This window comes from Numenius arquata, chromosome 5, assembly GCF_964106895.1.
Source record: "Numenius arquata chromosome 5, bNumArq3.hap1.1, whole genome shotgun sequence".
NCBI lineage: Eukaryota > Metazoa > Chordata > Aves > Charadriiformes > Scolopacidae > Numenius > Numenius arquata.
The window spans coordinates 3185560-3205963 of NC_133580.1; the positions used below are offsets into that span (position 1 = coordinate 3185560).

The 20404-nt window shown below is 38.6% G+C and overlaps 1 protein-coding gene across 2 annotated transcripts in view; it reads left to right on the top strand.

The window, feature by feature from the left end:
* Positions 1–2775: 2775 nt before the first annotated feature.
* Positions 2776–20404, top strand: part of LOC141464322 (fibronectin type-III domain-containing protein 3a-like) — a 29591-nt gene continuing 11962 nt past the window's right edge. Inside the window, exons 1-13 of one of the 2 annotated variants that reach the window (XM_074147150.1) lie at positions 2776–2911; positions 6833–6908; positions 8202–8278; positions 12050–12281; positions 13456–13728; positions 14710–14765; positions 15948–16102; positions 16376–16435; positions 17529–17667; positions 18681–18734; positions 19420–19541; positions 19641–19815; positions 20060–20146. In XM_074147150.1, the coding sequence (XP_074003251.1) occupies positions 2816–2911; positions 6833–6908; positions 8202–8278; positions 12050–12281; positions 13456–13728; positions 14710–14765; positions 15948–16102; positions 16376–16435; positions 17529–17667; positions 18681–18734; positions 19420–19541; positions 19641–19815; positions 20060–20146 (1602 nt within the window). In that variant the 5' untranslated portion in view covers positions 2776–2815. Of the gene's footprint in view, positions 2912–6817; positions 6909–8201; positions 8279–12049; positions 12282–13455; positions 13729–14709; positions 14766–15947; positions 16103–16375; positions 16436–17528; positions 17668–18680; positions 18735–19419; positions 19542–19640; positions 19816–20059; positions 20147–20404 lie in introns of both variants that reach the window. The other variant, XM_074147149.1, reaches the window with a different exon arrangement.

The window sequence follows — 20404 nt, forward strand, 5'->3', positions numbered from 1 at the left end:
TGTTGCACTGGGGAGGGGGTTGAGCCCCGTGCTCATTTACCAGCAGAGATGGTACCTTTGAGAGCAGCAGTGTCTTTTGCTGTTCTCTTATCAGTATTTTCAAGCAATGAAGCTGTGCTCTAAAAGCAAAAAAACCTGTTTTTTTGCAAAGTCCATCAGTGTGCAGTGGGAGGTTCCTCTTTATAGTTGGTGTTCTGCCACTTGCAGCCATCTGAGCCCAGCTGTACAGTGAAATATTAGTGTTCTGACTCAGGTGAAACTGCCCCCAAAGTTACTAAAATGGTCTCATTTGTGCTGGTAGTTCCATTTTCTTTGACCATATGGAGACTTGAAATTGTATTTGCTATTTTTGGACGTTGTCATTGACTGTATAAAAACATTTCTTTCCTAATACTCCAAGTATTACGTTCTTCCTCTGAAAAATGTGAAGTTACAGCACTAAGCAAGTAGAACGTGTGTGTAGGTGTAAATGTAAATACTATCTGTGTCATCAGGCAATAAATTAAGGATTCTAATAACCACGTGGATGTTGGTGCTCTGCTCTACAGTTTATACTAACTACACCGTGCTGCTCGCTAACATAGAGAAAACCTCAGAGAATTATATCCAGCCAAGGTAGGAGACTATGATAGAAACTTTGAACATTTATTTAAAATTGCAGGTGGTACTGGAGCTTGTTTCAGAACACCTTTTTCTGCAGCTGGTTATTTTGGTGAGTTGAACGTTTGAATGCAGATGTAGTTGCTTTTTGGTAAAGGGTTTTCCCCTTTATGTTAAGTGCTAATTTCTGTCGATTTTTAGGTTCTTAGGTGAAAGAAACTGGGACTGTACACAGATATAAAATAAAGTATTTTCAATCAGCCTGTGTATACTGAATTGCTATAATGGCTCTCAAGACTTAGGTCTAAAAGTCTTAAGACTAAGTCTCTAAAAATGGGCGAGGTGTAGGTGGAAGAAACTTCTGCCTTAATTTTAACATACTGGCTGGTGGTGTTACCGTGCAGGTATTTTTAAGTGGAATAGGTATATACATATATCAGATGAGTTTGTTTCCTGGGCAGAGGTAATTCAAAATCTAACAAATAGGATGGGAGATTATTTTATTCAGGAAACAAATAGCATGCTTGGTTAAGTTTAAACTTTAGAGGTTGTGTCTCGTCCTCGCACCTGTACAGTCATGTTTGCTTCTTAAAATTGTTACTGGGCAGACCCAGAGAACAGCTGGTTTCTTTGGCAGTTTGGGCTATTTTGTTATGTTGTATTTTGTGGCTGTGCGATTGTATCCGTTATTTTGAGATACTTTTGCAAACAAGAAAGAGGGTGGTTTTTACAATGGAGTTTACCAGCCTCTTTACCTTGGATTGGAATTACAGGAGAAATCCATGTAATCTCACCTTTATTACAGATCCTTTCTGAACGAAATGAGTTAAGACTGGAAGGAATTATAACCGTCAGGCCATAATATTTCTCCCACTGTCACTAATCTGCTGAAGATTCAGTCCTACAAGTATAGAATTAACCAGTGTTCCTTCCCCCCCCCAATTTGAATATGGAAACTGTAATTTCCATACTGGTTATAGAGAACTGAACAAAGATTTGGCAGTTGTGTATAGTCTGACTTGGTTCATGTACAGATTTGGGGAAAATAAGTGTTTTTTGTTTTGCTTTTGCTTTTTATTTTTAATTTAATAAATTAGCTTATCCTAACCGCATTTTGTCTTCTGCCTGGGTTTATAGGAGGTAATGGGAAGGGAGAAGGAAATGTCAGCATTTCCTGTATCCTGTTCTCTTGTGCTTTTTATGGATGCTGAATTAACTATACGCTGAAAATTCACTAAGGTTTGGATTGTATTTTGATTTATTTTAATCATAGATTATTCACTAGAAGCCCAAAACTATACAGCACTTCTCCATGTGCAATTCTCCATGATACTCAGTTAAAGACTTTTGTCTCTCTTGTGTTGCCTTGAGCCTTGTTTTCACTGCGTCTGAGTTCTGGGTTGATGACATGATGCTACACTGGAGAAATTGTATGGTTTGGGGGGGCCAATGATCATTACAGAGACTGAAATGTACATATAATATGTGAATTGTCTCATCTAAAACTTAGGTTCTGGAATACAAGCAATTTAGAAATTGTAACTACAAATTTAGGAATAAAGTGTGACTTTTGCTACTCTGTAATTGCATCACTTATGTACCGATTTTATCACTCTTGGTGTGTCGGGTTGAATATGCACGATACGTATTTAAAGAGCATGTGTTTGGAAGAGGGATGTATTCCTTAAATGCAGTACTTAAAAATGAAAAGTAGGGTAGTGTATTAGACTGCTTGGATGTGCTCCATCGTGAAGAACTTGGATGTATGACTTATTATCCCCCTCCGTGCTTTTAAGACTGTCAGTTTGCACAAGTTTTTAAATGTTCAATGAAGCTGGAAGTGGATGTTTTATAGTAACTTTTGTCTCCAGTTAAAGTCAGTTTGTTTGAAAAATCTTTGGGGGAAGAGTTGTGGAGTGTTAAAGTCTGATTATATTTTCCTATTGAGTTTTCAACCGTTCATGAATTGTTGTCATTAAAGGATTCAAATAATATCATAGTGCAAGTATTTGTTTTGTGGAAAAGAAAAAAAAAAAACCCAAAGCAGTGTCCTGAAGGCACTGCTCTATTTTTCTTCTGAAACATTGGTACCCAGTTTGGCAAACGAAGTAGAGAATTATTAGGGGGAGTGGAGAGATGTATCTAATATTGAACACTCTCTTTTTGTTCTAGCAGGTGGTTAATGTGAGCGGTCGTCAATGAATGGTTTTCAGACATGATGGCTGACCAGCCGCCTCCACTGGAAGCTACGCCTATATTGAATGAAGTGCCACTTCTACCTCATATGGTTAATGGGGACAGCATACAACAGGCAAGTAAATCCATCGCATTTTCTTACAACTCATGCCATGCTGTGCCAGCAGGAGGCTGACATTCAAGCATACTTGAAAACAAATAGAAAAATCTAGGCTTGGAATAAAGCAACTGCGATGCTGATTAGCAAAGCTGGAAAAGCGTGTGCTTCTCAGCACTGATATCCATCAGTAAAATGGAAGCGCAGCTACAGAGAGGAAGAAAATCATTCCGTATTAATATAGTGGAAATGTGAAAAGATTGCAAATGAAAAGGAATGTTTGTTATACGCATGTAAGTGCTTTAAAATTAAACTACAAGATCAAAGAATAGAAGGAAAAATATAATATATGGATTTAAAAAAGCGCTAAGATATTGAAAGCTCTTCTTAAAGCTCATGTAAAGCAATCAATAGAGATTAGCAAGTGGCTGCAGTGCTCTAAACCAAGAAGTCTATTGCAGGGAAAGGGAGAGGAAAGACCTTGTCTTCCTGGTATTAAGTATCTTCATTAATAATTACAGTGCACTGGTGAAACTTGAGTATATTTAGTTGAAACAGTAGAATTTTATTGGACAGAACCCTTCAGGAGTACTGAGTATGGTTAGAAATACAGACAAAAGTTGAAAGCAAAATGATTGTGAAGCACAAGCTTGTGTAAGTTGTCAGTGAACTTGAAGTGAATTTAGTGTTTGGCAGTAGGAGCTGAGTGCCTTGTACAACACATGCTGAGATATTGTCCCATCATTTGGAGACAGACTTCCAGTGCCCTCAGAAATATTACAGGCGTCCTAACATTTTAACACTGGTTATTAATTTAAGAAGCATCTTTGTCCTGCCCTACAGCAGCTACAAATGTGACCGGTCCTGATAGGAGAGAAAAGGTTTGCTTTACATAGCTAAATAGCTCTGTGTGGGTGGCTGTGATGGGACAGGGGGCTGGATAATCTCATCTGGGCTCCCTTTCCCACAACAGATTGGACCAGGTGGTCTCTTGAGGTCCCTTCCAACCTGGGCTGTTGCAGGATTCTATGATAACGAAACATAAATTTGAAGGCTTTATGTGCCTGGAGTTAAATAATCATTTTATTGAAGCAGGGGACAAAACTGCCCATTGCTTTAAACTGATTGGTTTATAATGTCAAGTATCAGACAGTAATTGAAATAGGAATTAAGGAGTTAATCCAGAAAGAAAAGTTGCATAAACATTTCTGGAGGATAACTGTCATGTGAAATGATTATGAAGGGTAACAGTGAAGACCTTGGTATATTTGAATGTATAGTGGATAAACAGGGTACAACAAAATAACCACAAATTAAGGATCTGGTAGACCATAAGTGCTGAAAAGTTTTACATGAAGTATCCTTTGCTTTGTAATTGTTACAGATGGGGAAGGATTGTAGTATTGCTTGTAAAAATAGCCTTTATTTAAAAAAAAAAAAGTCTACTCTCCTTTGTTTCCTCAGACTCTGGAGATAAAATGCAGTGACTGTGTTTTGAAATAAGTAAAACGATAGAGTCTCTAAGCTAGTTCTGAAGTTCCAGCATTAGCAATGGGAAATTTTAGACACTGAGCAGCTGTGAGGTTATTCGGTAGCTGCTGTTTCGTGTTACACAAGGAAAAGAGATCAAGTAGATCTAATCGGAGACCATCTCCGTAGCTGTGTTTGCATAGCGTGTCTTGGGATAGATCAGTGTGTAGAAGAATGCTAGTGTGTATTATATTAAATGACCCAAAAGAAGGTGAGTGTCGTGGAAATTTTTGGAACCCCAGTGGAGATTGTTTGTTTGCAATCAGATGGGGTTAAAAGTAAAACAAATTAGTTGGATCTTGGAGGTGTATGGGAAAATGGCATTTGAAGAGGAGACTTTCAACACTGATAGTCTCCCAGACTTCTATTTGAATGATACTGGAAATAGCGAGTAAGTCTGTCTAGTGAAAATCTTCATGGGACTGGGAATGTGACTTAATGTGCCAACGTTTGTCATTCTTGCATGTCTGTATATAAACAACCACGTGTTACCATCCCTCAGTTGCCTGACAAATACACTTGTTTGTGGTACCTTTCTCTAGAGAGGGGAAGCTTCTGAGCCGCAGTCTCACATTGGAAAGTTTGCTTTTAAATAGGCCACTAACTTTAAAGCTTTATTAATGCAGATTATTTTTTATTATTTTGCTGCCAGTGATGTAGGAATGGGGCTAATTGTGGGGTGTTTGTGCAGTGGTTTCATTCCCAGAAATAAATCTTGTGCTGTTTTGGCCAATCGCTTCAGTTAGATGCGGCACCGAGTTCATTAGTTTCATTTCCCGTAAAGTCTCGGTTGGAAGTTTTCTGGAAGGGTTTCTTGTTTTCAAAACCTTCAGTGATGGAAAGTGTGTGAATAAGGAATAAAAGCAAAACACTGACCAGTGCTTTGAAATAGCTCGATCCCACTGGTTCTGAAATGCTTGTGCGGGACACCTGAAGGTGTCAACGTGACTGTGACCCCTAGCGCTAGTCTGTCATCTAACTGGGCTTAGATTGACTCATTAGACACACTTAAGCTTCCTGGAAATTTTCCTTGGTGGAAGGTAGATGGAATTGCATTTACTTCATTAATTATAGTGAGTCATTCCTCTAAGACATTGCCTGTGCATTCCTGAAATTCCAGTCTCTGAACTGCTCTGCAGCCCTGTGGATTACACCACCTACTTCTGATCCTTCTCCCTGCGTTCAGTTAATAGTTTTCTGAACTGTTTGTGAGAACTTCAGTTAATTGAAACCTGTTCCAAAGACCTGACAGAGAATTCTGTCTCCCTGCTATAATTGTTATTCCATGAATAGAATAAAAATATTTTATAAAAAATTAATGAAAGGAGACTTTACTTTTTGGGTTTCGTAGCTAGTTTTACAAATAAATTTTATTTCAATTTTTATATCAGCCTGCCTTCTTTATGTGCTGGCTTTCACCTCAGAACTCGGGTGGAATTTTGACTGTGCAGTTCTTACATGGCCAAATCCCTCATTTTACTGAAGAATTAGACCCGTGCCTGTGTAATACAGTAGAATCTCACTGCAAAATTCTTGTAGTAAAGTTGTTGCGTTACAATTAAAATATTGGCAGTGCTTCAGTTTTCAGTCAGACTGAAGCCTGTGCTGTGAGTGGGGTAGAACGAGGTGATGGTTGGTGTTACCCAGCATGAGGGAAGCAATGCTGTAGGTTGCCCGAGGAATAATTTGGGCAGATGTCCACATTGATTTGTGTGACAGTGAATGCCATCGTGTCCAGACTGACCCGCCAGACCTCACTGGTGGTTGTATTTCTTTAGCTACAGGATTGCACAAACATGTGAGAAAATAAACCTGATCTTTCAGAGGTGTTGGGCAGGACCTGCTTTGTCACCTCTTCTACCATCCTTCTACCCCCACAGGACTGCATTCTTTATGAAGTTACCTGATAGCATCGGAGAATATGTTGTCAAAGTACACACCAGCATGCTCTCAGTGAAAATACATGTCTTGAGTTTTGGGAAAAGCATTTTTTTTTTTTTTTTTGTGTGTGTGTATAATCCTAATTTTTGCCAATTTAGCCCTGAAACTGAAATAATCTCATAGGCAAAGCTTGGAAAGCAAGGTGAATCTTAGGTAATTTATTGCTATGGTAAAAGAAGAAAAAACAGCATGAAAATATTGAAAATAAAAGCTTTCAAGCGTAACAAGGGAAGCACTTCTGGTAGTAATGGGAAAAAATACTGGATATGCAAAACTAATGATTTTATGTCAAAGTGTGAAGAAATCTCATTCTACCTGTCAGTGTTCCTCATTTTGCTTTTTTACTCTCTGAGGTTGCCAAGGCTGTATTGTTTTAATCTAACACGTGTATAAGAAAGAGATGGGCTTTTTCCCCCAGGTAATTTCTAAAATTTAAAAAACCCACATGTCATCTCTTGTTTTCTACAGGTTATTCTTGTACAGGTAAACCCAGGTGAAACATTTACAATTACAACTGAAGATGGACACATTCAGTGTATTCAAGGTAAAGGAAAAACTGCAGTACTGAATCCACATCTTTTAATTCTGCAACTATCACAACATTACATCCCCTGCTTCGGCAGGGGAGTTGGACTAGATGATCTTTATGGTCCCTTCCAACTCTAAAAATTCAGTGAAATTCAGTGAAATTACGACCAGTATTGGTTTCTGTAATGTCAAGTGTGTGATTTATTACATCGCAGAACATATAAAAACATTTTTCAGTTTGTACTTAAAGCACAAATGAGACAGCGCTGGGAAATTGCCAGGATTCCTGCATCTCTGCAGACTTTGCTGCCAATTTATAAAGGGCTGGCACCTCAACTGGTTTTGTAATGATCCTTGAATAACTGTCGCCTTGGAATCTTAACACGTGAATTTAGGTGGGCTTTAGTCCACACTAATCTAAACAACTTTAATAGACGCTGTGTGACCTCGCTTTACATAGGGTAGTGGCTACTGTTTGTGGCTATAAACTGCTTTTTACCTTCTGGGTAAGTGACAGAACCGCAAATCTGAGCTGGGTCAAAATATCTTCTGTAAGTCAAGTTGAATTTATCAGTACTTCCATTTTTTGGAATATTTTTAACCATTTCAACTGATATTGTATAAAAACTGTCCATTCTGCTTTCATCAAATCCCAGACAGGAATACTTTCTTTCAGCTTCATGTGAAAAATAATATATTCTGATTTTTTTTAAAAAAACAACAAAAAAAAAGTGGGTAGACCAGCTGTCAGCACTACTCTAGTGCCAATGTTGTTGCTATGGACTTGGTCGCAAAAGAAGAACTAAAATTGATCTCTGCTGATTTTTGTACAATTAAAGAAATACTGTTGACTGTGTAAGCATCGTGTTTGGGATAAATCTAATTTGTGCTTTTTGTAGAATAAATGTACAGCTGTACTTGCATTCAGCAATATTATCTAAAATTCTGGATGTTTTCTGAAAGTTATTAAATCATTCTTTATGTGTATTTCGAATGTGAAAATGAGTTATCCATTGGTGACATAAATTGCATTATTTGTCTTGATGAAAACTTATTACAGTCACTTTTTTATTTTTGAAACTCGCAGTCCTGATTATTTAAGTTTCTCTCCTCACTCACTTTTTTTATTGGATAGCTTAAGCCTTGCTTCTAAATCTACTTGTCTAAAAGCAGTTCTGTAAATATAGAGTTGGCTGCGGTTGCTGGCTTTTCAGGCACCAAAGTGAGCCACCACCTTTGGAAGAAAAAAGGTGTTTCGAGTTTGTAAAAAGCCTCATTTGTTAAAAAGTGGCACCTTGTTACTTCTCAGGTCCAGCCCATGTTCCTATGATGTCACCAAATGGTTCTATGCCGCCTATATTTGTGCCTCCCGGTTATGTATCTCAGGTAAACTTTAATTTATTCTTACATTTAAGTATGTTTGTGGGTGTGGCTTTTTAACAATAAGGCTATGGATTATTTTATCTAGAAGAGCTGTTGAAAGCATTTCTCATGTTTTTTCCATTGAACTACTTAACTCTATTGTAGGCTCTACCGCCTTCTGTTCGCTTCGAATTTGATCTAGTTCTCAGGATTTTTTTAATCATATTACTGGGCAGCAAAGATTCCTTTTAGTAAGGTGGCTCTGAACTGGCTGTCAGGCTTCATTAGCAGGATCCACATCTTGATTTTTCTTCGGTCACGTTTTCAGGGTGAAAGTGGGTGCCTGGGTGGCAGGAGCTGGCAATGGGAATGGGAGCTGGCAATGGGAGCTGGCTGCTGGCGCTGCTGGAACCAGTCTGATGGGAACATGGCTGGGGGCAGTGCTGGAATTGAACGTGTCTCACACATACTATGGATATGAGACTCGGGGTTTTTTACAGTGGGGTTATATGGGTCATATACCAGTTATCATTCTCTCTCTCATCCCTTAGGTCTTTTTTTTTTCTTTTCCCTTCTTATATTTCTCTTGAATGTCTTCTCTTAATTCAGATTTTTCCTATTCTAGTATAATTCTATTTATCAAAGTTTTCAATGCCTCTTTCTTTACCAGCTCTGATCTCCTTAACATTCAGCAAAACACCCTACCGTTACCGCAGAAGTGTGGAGAGGAGTGTTAACGCTGGTGACATGTGCCTATGGAATTAGCAGGGCTCTGGGCTTCTCTCCCAGCTTTACTTTTCCATTCCCGTTGATTTTCCACTCCTCTGTCTTGTTCAGCCGTAGCAGGTCAGACCTGTGGGTGTGTGGCATTTGAACCGTTATCAGAGATATTGGAAGTTTTCCAGTTTGATTTACTTTTCAACTAATGCATTTTTAAAGGCAAGTAATTAAAAAAAAAAATGTTTAAACAGGACAGGCGAGGTTTCTCATTTTCTAGTGATGTTCAAAAGCAGGAGTTTTCTGGGTAAAATCTTGTAACTCTATGTTCTTGAGTTTCCCCGGCAGTTGTCTTTTTGCATATAGCTGCCTCTGCTGTTATCAGTAGGTACTCTAACGCAGACCCTGGGGAAAGATCCCCCAGATAATTCATGCATCAATATCAAATCGAGTCTTCAGCGCAAACAAAATGCGAAGCGCTGGCAGATGCTGAGCTGTACAAACTGGAAAATACAGTTTTTCTGTGTTTGCTGTCACATGAAACGAGTTTTGTTTTGTTGCCCCTTGGTCGTTATGACAGGGATAGACAAATTTGAAACTGACTTTAAATCAGAGCTTGAGCTCCTTGCGCTGTTCTTGTCAGTAGATGAGACTTGAACTTTCTGTCCCCAAATCTGCCTGGAGGAGCCCAGAGATAATTACGTTGGTTTCTGCCAAAGTGGAGTGAAGTGATTCAGTAGTGGGTAATAGGGACATGGCATCTTCAGACTGTAAAATCATGTGAAAATCTTAATATACTAATGTATCCCTTCTACCCAAAACTGTGCCATGTGTTCTTGCTTAATATGTATGTAAAATAGAGTTAACAAAGCCGTCAAAATTTGCTCTGGGTTTTGACTTGTACCCGTTATAGCGTGTGTTACAATATTCTGCTATGTCATGTGGTTCAAGTGGTGTGTTCAGTTCCCTTGATGAACCAAAAAGCCCCCCACGTTGTTTCTAGAACAAAATGTATTCGGTGTAAACTTAGGCTTGAGTGACTTCTCCTTGTCATTTTTTTTTTTTCTTCTATTTAAAGTCTGTTAGTATTTGCTAATAATACAGCTGACTCTGAGGCCGTCTCGCAGCTGGACTCTGTCGTAGCAGTTTGTAAGCGGACACATTCTATTTCCCTTCAGAAGAAGAATTTCTTGTTAGTTTGCTCTGTCTTTTGCTGAGGAGCTTTTCAAAATGTACTTTTGGCGTAAGCAATATTTCAACATCTGTAATGCCTTCTTGGCCAACTAGGAAATGCTGCAGTGATTTCTTATAGCCAAACTAAATATGCTTTAAGAGAGGATCTTGAAGAAACTAACAGGATGAAACATATGGCCTGCTTTTGCGTAAGTGCTTTCTTTAAATGCCTGAAAATATAAACTGTGTATATTTTTAATAACAGCGGGCTGCGTAAGTAAGGTGAAATCTTCTAAAAGCAGGTTTTATTTGGTAGTATTTACTTTACAGATTGCAATAAAAATGCATTTTTTTGCCTCTCGATTTAGTATGCCAGCCTGCAGCTGGAATGCGCCCCCCGCTTGCATCCAGGGATAATGTTTTCTGCTGACTACGCGATCCATCTCTGTTAATGTTAAAGCACTGCAAGGCCCTGCCTAATAGCGTTTGTGATTTGCGTTTTTAAATGCGACTTGGAGAAGATAACTGATTTAGGAGGAAGGAAGCGTAAAGCTGCAGACTAATTTTAAACCAATCTAAGACAAATGCCTGGATTAATTTTGAAGCGTCAGTTTGCCTTTAATATTGAACATTTTTCTATCATTGATTATTTTTTTTTCCAATTGCATTGCTCGTACCTCTTTAATTTTTTGTGTGAGGGAGAAACCAATTGATTTGTGTCTGCTTTTAAATAGGATTTAATACAGTCTAGTTTGCTTCTGAGTCAGATGTCTCATTAGATAGAGTCTGAACTTTATGACAGTGGACTTCTGTACTGTGGCAGAAGAAACAAACCGGAGTATGACCAGGAGATTTCTCTGATGGTCAATTCGGAAGCCTTTGACCCCGTCAGAACTGCAGGTGCTGAAAATTAATCCTTCAGATAAGCAAAATGGAGTGTAACTACAGAATGAGAACAGATGTCCTCTGTCTGTACCGTGAACCCTGCCTGGAGAAAGGACCCTGTAAAACTCAGCCTCTGGTTGTCTGTTCCAGGGGTCTTAAAGATGACACTAAACTGGGCAGTTGTTTCCTTCAGTGTCATCATTGTTTAATACGCCTTTTTGTGAATCCCACTCTGGTGTTATTTTTTCACCTTGTGTTCTAAAACCCATGTTCTGTCCAAAGTCTCTTCTCAGTTTTAAGATTTAGAGAAGTGTTACTGCGTAAAACCTTGACGTATCTTAAATTTACTGCGGGAAAAACAATACATTGAGATATTAACGTATTTCACGCTGGCAGAATTAGACTCCGGAAGGAGCCTATATATTGGGGAGTGTGAGTACATATGCACTGTCTGAGCATCTTTTTATCCTAGAGTTCAAGCACGCAGACAGGTTCCTTGTCGGAATTCTCTTAGCCTGTGGCGAACATGAAATATTTTGGCATTTGAGTTGGGTTGGATCATAGGAGAAGGCAGCAGAGCTGACGTGTAATACTTTGTACTTGCCGCGAGCTAAGGACATGTCCGCAGACGTGTCCCACAAAGGAGGTGACATGCAGTGACTTGTGCATCCTGTAGTGCTGTCAGTCGGGATGGGGCTCTACGGCAGCTCTTCTAACTGTAATTACAAGTAGACTGGGAATTATACCCTCATAGAGTCACTTTACTTGGTAAAAGAATATATACATTATGCATAAATTATAGATTGCTTAGCGCTGCTGTGTGTGAAGCTCAGCTTCTTGGAACTGACTGCCTCAATCTGCAGTTTCTTCCAGTAGCTTATGCTGGGTTTCCACTGGAATTCATTTTGGTGTATCCTTGACTGTCTGATTATGTGTGTAAACTGAAGCATAGAGATTCTTTACTAGATGTATAATATTTATAAGATTTGTTTTTCGTACTGATGTTTCATTTCTTGACAGGTGGTGGAAGAAAATGGAGTTCGGAAGGTGGTGGTATTGCCCCACTCGGCTGAATTCCATCCTTCCATGCATCCTCCTCCTCCTCCCCCCCACGTACCACATTACATGCACCATCACCACGCTTTGCTTCCCCACCCACCTCACCCAGTGTACCCTCCGGTTCCTGGCACGGGAGAGCTGCCACCACAGTTCATTCACCAGCATCCGCCGCCACACGTTTTCCAGGAGCAAGGTGAGAGCCCGGGTGATGGTTAAATACCCGAGGAGGCTTTTTCATGCAGCGTCTGGAGACTGAGACGACTGAGTTCTGTCTTTCACACATTTAGGTGATTTTTGGTGCTAGTTATTAGACTCCCTGAGCCTTATGTGTGTTTATGGGGTATCTTAAAATACATGTGTATAAGGTATCGCGGAGCCTGGTCTGAAGACACTCTGCGTGTGCAAACTATCACTGTATAAAGTTTATATCTTCTGTTTTTAAGGGTTTAATGCAAAAGTGGTAACTTAGAAGTGTTCTGATACCATGTATAGTATATTTTTCATAGATCCTTACTATTGTTACTGTAAATGTCACAGTGATTGCTCCTACCTTCTTCTAAAATTCAGCTCTCCAAAACTCCTGTGTTTTGTCACAGCTTTGGCATGAAGTATTTTGAAAATGCATTTAATTTGATAGACAAGTGTTTTTTTTTTTTTTTCTTTTTTTTGCTAGACAGAGTCCAAATGTGACTGGAAAGAAAATAAAAATACCACACATAAACCAAAAAATACAGTAATCTGTGCTGGAGGGTGAAGTGCAAATCTGCTCAGTATTTAAAAACTGAATTAAGCGATCCTTCAGTGGAGGACTGGGGTCGCTGCTGAATTAAACCAGGCTGTAAGCCTTATTAAGACCATTCACTATCTCTCTCCTTCTCAAGCTTAAATTGGTAATTAAGATATTCTGGCTCATGTCCAGGATAAAACACTCAGCACCCAAGCAATGTTTTAAAAAGTTAGTTTGGGTCCTAAATTTGCTCACGCTTTTTTTAAAATGTGACTGTATGGCTATGTCAGGGGAGAACAGCAACTGTAAGGCATAATCTGGAGCAGCTAACAAAAGAGGCCTGAAGAATTAAATTTAAAAAAGAAAAAGGAAGAAAAAATCCAACCCCTAAACTCAGCAAATGATCAAAAATAATGTTTAAGAAAAAGGAAAAGAAAAATAATCAACCATTTGGATATGGGTTAAATAGGAAAAATGGAACCTCCATGCATCATGCACAGGCTGCCAAAGCACACCCGGTGGAGTTCCGTGGGTTTTCAAGTTCTGCTTTTACTGTAGTTACTCATCTAACTTGTAGTGTATTTCTCAGGTGTCGAATAAATTGTATTCAATAATGAACTAAGGTCTCCTTTCTTTGTAGAACCTCGTACACACGGAAGGACAAACTTCATTCAGCGAGATGAAAGGAGTCTCAAAATGCAAGAACACCTGAAGAAAAGACTAAAAGACAGACAAGCCAGTGGTCACACTAACAATAAACTTAACAGCCCTCCATCTTCACCCCATAAAGTTGTTAATTCTTCCAATACAACGATGCAGAATGGCAATGGGAAGGGACAGCAAGGGGCAGGAGGACCACTAAAGCAGAAGCAGATAGGAAAAACAAAGGGCAGCCCAGATGCAGAGATGGGAGGTAGGTTCCACTGGAAGGGTAAAAAAAAAAAAAACCAAGTTATTTTATGACAGATGATGCTAGAAGTTTGTTGCAAAATAGCTTCTGGAAAAAAACAGAATTTGTAAATTTCTTTGGCTATTCAGGATTAGAGAAAGCTTGAAATAATTTTCACTTTGTTTAGGATTTTTTTCCTCTGGAAATCATAGTAATGTCAATGTTCATTTGAGATTCCTCAAATAAGGTCCTTAGGAAGGTTTAATTTTAAGCCTTTTATTTACTCCACTGCCTTTTCTGACCCGGGCCTTATCAATATTCCACATGAGGATGACCTGTGGGTACTTACCTAAAAAACTGATGGTGTCGTTCTTTGCGGTGCTTTTCAGGTAATCAGGAGTTACTGAAAACCTCAAGAAATAGGAAGGTTTGAGCAAGTGTCTCCACAGGCTGTTGTTTGATCAGTTGTCATTTCAGTTCAGTGCGTTACTTTGCTCAGATTAATCTTTGGGGTTTTGGATAATATCCTGAATTGTTTGATGTGGACAATTGTATAGATAGGATTCATTTTACCAGTAAGTGTTTTTAGTGTGCAGTTTTGATCAGGCTCCTTCCAAGTTATGCCTGGCCCAAGTGTTTTGCAATAGCAATTCAAGGAAAGCACGGACAATAGAGAGATAGGATCTTATTGTCATTTTTTTAACACCTTTCGTTTTTGGAGGAATGTTTTTGTGTTGTCAGAGAAAACCCGTTTATGCTCAGATTAGGAAAATAAACCCTTTGTGCAGGATGTACTAAAAGGGTTTTTGTAACACTGTTAGTTTTGGATAGTTCATGTTTCTACCCCTCACGCAGCCAAAACAAACAGGGGAAATGAACTTTGCACAATAAGTACTATTGTTAAACTCTTAATGAGGCGAACTCCATCTTGTGGTGGCCTTTTCGTAACAGACTGGTTTACTCCTGAGGGGGTTTTGGTAATCTGTTTTGTATTTAAAATTTCAGAATCTGACACAGAATCCAAGAAATGTGATATTCACCTGAGCATTGGGAAGCCAGTCGTAAGTATCATCCTTAAAATACCGTTATTTTCTGTTATTTCTATAAAATAACATGCATTTTATTGATCTCTTTTTCTTTTTTCTTGATGGTTTATTTTTTTAATAGAGAAAATGTATGTTAGTTGTTAGAGTTTATAGCTTGGAAAGGGCGACCATGCTATAGAAAACCACTTTTTCTCAACTTTCTGAAACAGTTTGACTCAGTTTCCCAGTCTGTAACGCGAGATATGTCCACTGCTGAAGTTGTCCAGTGTATGAGAGAGCTTTAGTACCTTGCAAAGGCCCCGCTAAACTGATGAAGTCTATCCACTCTTGAACCATCCTTCATTAAGCTTAAAGGATTTAAGAATATTGGGAATAGAATTTTAAAAGCCAGATCATCTTTTTATGTTATGTTTAGAAACTGGAGCAAATGTTTTGAGTATTTGCAGGCTTATTTAGGAAGCTGGAGTCTGGTGATGTTTAATTTAAATGTCTAAAGGCTAAAACTGCACTGATATTTTTGATCTTGAGCATCTTCTTTGCATCATCTACACAGTCAGCATGGGTTATATTCTTTCGCTCCAGCTTTCTAGCTATTTTTTTTTTTTTATAAGAGTAATATTTTTTCATTGCTGCTTCTGACATCTCTACTTAATGCCAGCAGAAGGCCGTGCTGACTTTGTCAGAGAAAATTTGGAATGTGGGAATTAAGCAGCAAAAAACTTAAAATATTTTCATCTTGAGCACTTAAAAATCAGAGCCTCTTGCTGTCATATATCTTAGTGGTTAAATACTAAGATTCCGTGAGGGAGTTGTAACGGAGTTTGAGAGTTAGACCGACTGACTGTGCCTGAGTAGAGATCTGGTGTCAGGGTTCGGGACTCTCAAATGTGAAATTTTGCTCCAAATGAGTGATGCAAACAGTGCAGGTGAAACAGCTTTCTCTTCATACACTGAGACGCTGTAGTGTCTCTCTTAAGTTTGTTTAGTGTTTGAAGGGAAATCCTGTGATACAATATTTTTTTGAAATGAAAAGAGGAAACAATATCAATTCAAATAATGACTCGATATTTCCACTACAAAGGTAAAGAACTCCTCCAGCGAGGAACTTCATAGGCAAACTAGCGACACCATGTTATTGACTAATATACCTTTTATTACAGAAAGCAAACTTACTTGCATTATTTATGCTTTTAATAGGTTTCTGATATACAAGCAAGATCAGCCGTTCTGTCCTGGAATCTCCCAGTTAGTTCACAGAATGGAGAGAGCCATAGTCATAGTCCAGCAGCATTTACATTTGAAGTAGCAATATCCAACAGTGGTAAAAATGGAAAATTTAAATCTGTCTATGTGTAAGTTTAGTTTCTTCATTTAAGCACAATACCGATGTTTAAAAACATTAACCAATCAGCAATCTCTCTATCAGGAGCTGTTTGTTGACTTGCAGACCTACCTACTTCACGGGAAATAAATTTTAAGTAATATCACTAAAGAGTTACATGGACAATGGAAAACTTGAAAATTAAATGTGCGCTACATGGTTTTGCTTTTCGATAAGCTTTTATCCTTTACAGTGTAAGGAAGAGCTGTAACTCATTATTATTATTTTTTTTACCTTTTCACAGTGGGGAAGAATTGACAATCATACTTCCTGATCTCAGACCAGCGACTGATTATCATGCCAGGTACGTTTCTGGGAATGAAATACTTAATGCTTTTGTTGAACTGTTAATTACAAAATTATGGTAGCTTCATGAAAAGGTGAGATCACAATTTGAGGAATAGTCTGCATAAAATATCATAGCTGTGGACATTGCAGAAAAGGACTTGGGGGTTCTAATTGACAAGCGGCTGAATATGAGCCGGCAGTGTGCCCAGGTGGCCAAGAAAGCCAACGGCATCCTGGCTTGTATTAGAAATAGCGTGACCAGCAGAAGTAGGGAGGTGATTGTCCCCCTGTACTCAGCACTGGTGAGGCCACACCTGGAGTATTGTGTCCAGTTTTGGGCACCTCAATACAAGAGAGAGATGGAGGTGCTGGAGCGGGTGCAGAGGAGGGCAACGAAGCTGGCGAAGGGCCTGGAGAATAAATCGTACGAAGAACGATTGAGGGAGCTGGGACTGTTTAGTTTGAGGAAGAGGAGACTGAGGGGAGACCTCATCACTCTCTACAACTACTTGAAAGGACATTGTAGAGAGGTTGGTCCTGGTCTCTTCTCACAAGCAAATAGCGATAGAACAAGAGGGAATGGATTCAAGCTGCAACAGGGTAGGTTTAGACTGGACATTAGGAAACAATTCTCCACAGAAAGAGTGATCAGACACTGGAACAGGCTGCCCAGGGAGGTGGTTGAGTCACCATCCCTGGATGAGTTTAAGAGTCGCTTAGATGTGGTGTTGGGGGATATGGTGTAGGGGAGAACTTTGTAGAGTAGGGTAGATAGTTGGACTTGATGATCCCAAGGGTCTTTTCCAGCCTAGATGATTCTATGATTGCTGTTGCTGTCTAAATTCCCACTTATCTTCTAATTTCATAAAAATGTCCCCTTGTTCTCTTCCCTACTCTCTTCTCTGTCTTTTCTTGTTTCTCTGAAATATAAACTGTCTTTTAGAGTCAATGATCTGAAAAGAGAGTGATTGGACGCTTATAACATGAGCAGCTGGTCTTGTTGCAGCAACCGCTCCTTGTGATTAAATGCATTTTTAAAGCTGACAACTCTTTCCTTAAATTTTCAGATGCTAGTGCAATAATAACATAGTTAATTGTACTTTGTGCAGAGTTTCAGCAACCAGCAGTTCCATAAAGGAATCCATTTCAGAATTAGTGAGTTTTACTACGGAAAGTTGTGAGCCAGACTGTCCAGCTGCACCGAAGCTAATTAACAGAACCAAAAACAGCCTGAGTTTGCAGTGGAAGGTAAGCAGTCCATGTATCCATGTATGGTGTGTTTAAGTTACCTTTGGCAATAATTTAGTGTGTACTTTAGGTGTTGGCTTTTAAGTTGCTCAGTTAAGACTGATAACTGAAATCATGGTTGTTTCTTCCTTTCTTTCAACATTTATTTAGTTTCTTGCACACACCTTCAGTGTGCTCGAGTTCTCTTCTGACCCAGCAGCATAGGAAAGGATAGAGCAGTTATATTTTTTCTCAGGGTTCCTGGATGATAAGTGGATATGACTTAACTTCATAATTCAGAGTTCTTATAATTATTCTGACCCATTCAAATCAAATTTCTCTGCCTGGTTTGTAGATTTAGGTTTTTTAACCTGATTTTGAGTATATACAGTATCTGCGAAGACTTGCTGGTAACTGTGTTTTCTTGTCTTTTCAAGTTCTTATGACTATGCTTATACCTGGAAAACGGTTTATAGCTAAATGAATTTATTTAGTTAAATTATTTGTATAATCTGTACTTTGAAGGAAGTTCCCAATTAATGTGTCATAACAAGCACAAGCGTTGCTCATCTGAATTCTTACGTTGCTCAGGCAGTTGGCGAACACACAGTGCAAGGACACAAGGAAAAAAGCTCCAAGAATATAATTTACATTATTCATATTATTAATAAGTTCATATGCCAAACTATCAGAATTAATAGAGGTAGTGTAGCAGCCTGGGGAGCCATGAGGAACGAGGAATTAAACCAGCTAAAACAGCTGCATTGACCTTTTTTTAACTTGCCTCACTGAATACGTGTCTGTGCCCACAGCAGAATTTCAGATGATCAGATGATGTGTTTGTGGAATAGGAGGGCAGTTCTGGGTCCCTGCTGCAGATTCCTTTCAGCTCTACACTAAATTTTTTTTTTTTTTAAAAGGCAGTTGGAGTATATTATATTCAATTGTTAAAACGTATTTTTTTAATGTGCAAAAATATTTATAAAAGTACAACCGTTTGATTTTAACTTGTTTCATTGTTTCTTTATTTTCAGTCCTCAAATGACAATGGTTCCAAAATAACTAATTTTCTTTTAGAATGGGATGAGGTAAGACCTTTTCTAGTGGAAAAAAAATACCGTAATGACATCTGTAGACCAATTATATTTAAAAATACCTTTTGCTTAGGTACATGGGCTATTTTCAGTGCAACTGTCCAGACAGTTTTAAAGGGACAAGCCAATTAAACGGCTTGGATCAAAAGAGTAATATTTCAGCGGTTCAAGTAGACAGTCTTAGTGTAAACTCCCTCATTTGGCTCTTGTCACTCAGAGCATCGTTAATTCCTACGCTCTGTTTAAATGAGCGAGCTTTTGGCTTGTATCTTCGGTAGCTGTCACAAACACCACTCAGCTTTTGAACTCCGCACTGGATTGTGTTCCAAAGTGATTAAAAAACTTCAAAAATGTTTTTGTTTTCAATTGCAGTCATTTATTGCCATTTTGTCAAATCTGCAGTGCCAAAAAATAAACAGATATCTCAATCAAAGTGGGGGTTTATTATCAAGAATGGTCAGAGTTACTGTCAGCACACTCGGTATGACCATGATGACATTAGCTTTTTACATTCTTCAGGTGTAATGATTTTTATATATTTTTCTAATTATTATTATTAAATTAGTGAAATTAAATTTAGGAAAATTTAGAGTGAAGAAGTTGACCTTAGCAGGGAGCGTACAGTCTCCATGTAAAAAATGACTCAGAAGTGACTGAGGTTGTTCTTACTTTTTTAAAGGGGAAGAATGGACCCTTCAAAGAGTGCTACTACGGGCACCTGAAGCAGTATAAACTCACCAAACTCTCTCCTTCTACAAAATATTCACTCAGATTAGCTGCTAAAAATGATATCGGAATGAGGTAATGAACATGCTGTATCATGTCACTTGTTTTCTCATCAACTACGGCGTTTGTTGTTAATATATATATATTTTTATTTTTTTTTAAATAATTTTCCAGTGGGTTCAGTGAGACGGTGACATATTATACAGCAGGAATTGTCCCCCCAGCCCCATCCCCCCCGGTGCTCGTTGAAGCAGGAGTGACCTGGCTGTCAGTGAAGTGGAGCCCACCCAACGGGGTGTCTTCAGATGACTCTCTCACTTACAGTTTGGACATGGAAGAAGAAGGTTCTGTAAGTGCTTGGGTTTGTTATAAGTGTAAAAGCTTGATACGTGGTAGTGCTTATGTAAAAAAATAAGTGTGTTTTACTTTCAAATAAAATCCTGCAAAATACTGCAGTAGTTAGCAAGTATCGCATGGGTTCATGAAACAAAGATGAAGTTCAAGCTTAAAAAAAAGGCGATCAATCTGATCCGAGTTTTGTTTTATCGTGAAAAATTAGTGATGCTGTTTGCTCTTATTTTCCCTCTTTGCAGGGTTACGGTTTCCAACCACAGTACAACGGAGATGAGCTCTCGTGCACTTTAAGAAATCTTAGGAGGAGTACATCCTACAAGTTTAGGGTTTGTACTGTATTTTGTTTCTAATTTAATGATGATTGTATGCTTTACTGGAGTTTTAATGTTTTCATGTATCTGAGACACTTCCTATGGAGACAGCAGAAAACTATCTGCAGTACTTTTGTTGTTATAATAGATTTTAGTGGAATCAAGACAAATGAGATCTTTTTGCACTATTTGATTTTGTTGTCTTTTCTGGGGGTTTGTTATTTTGTTTTATTTTTCTTTCATGGAAGAACTTTATAAATCAGCAGAATATTG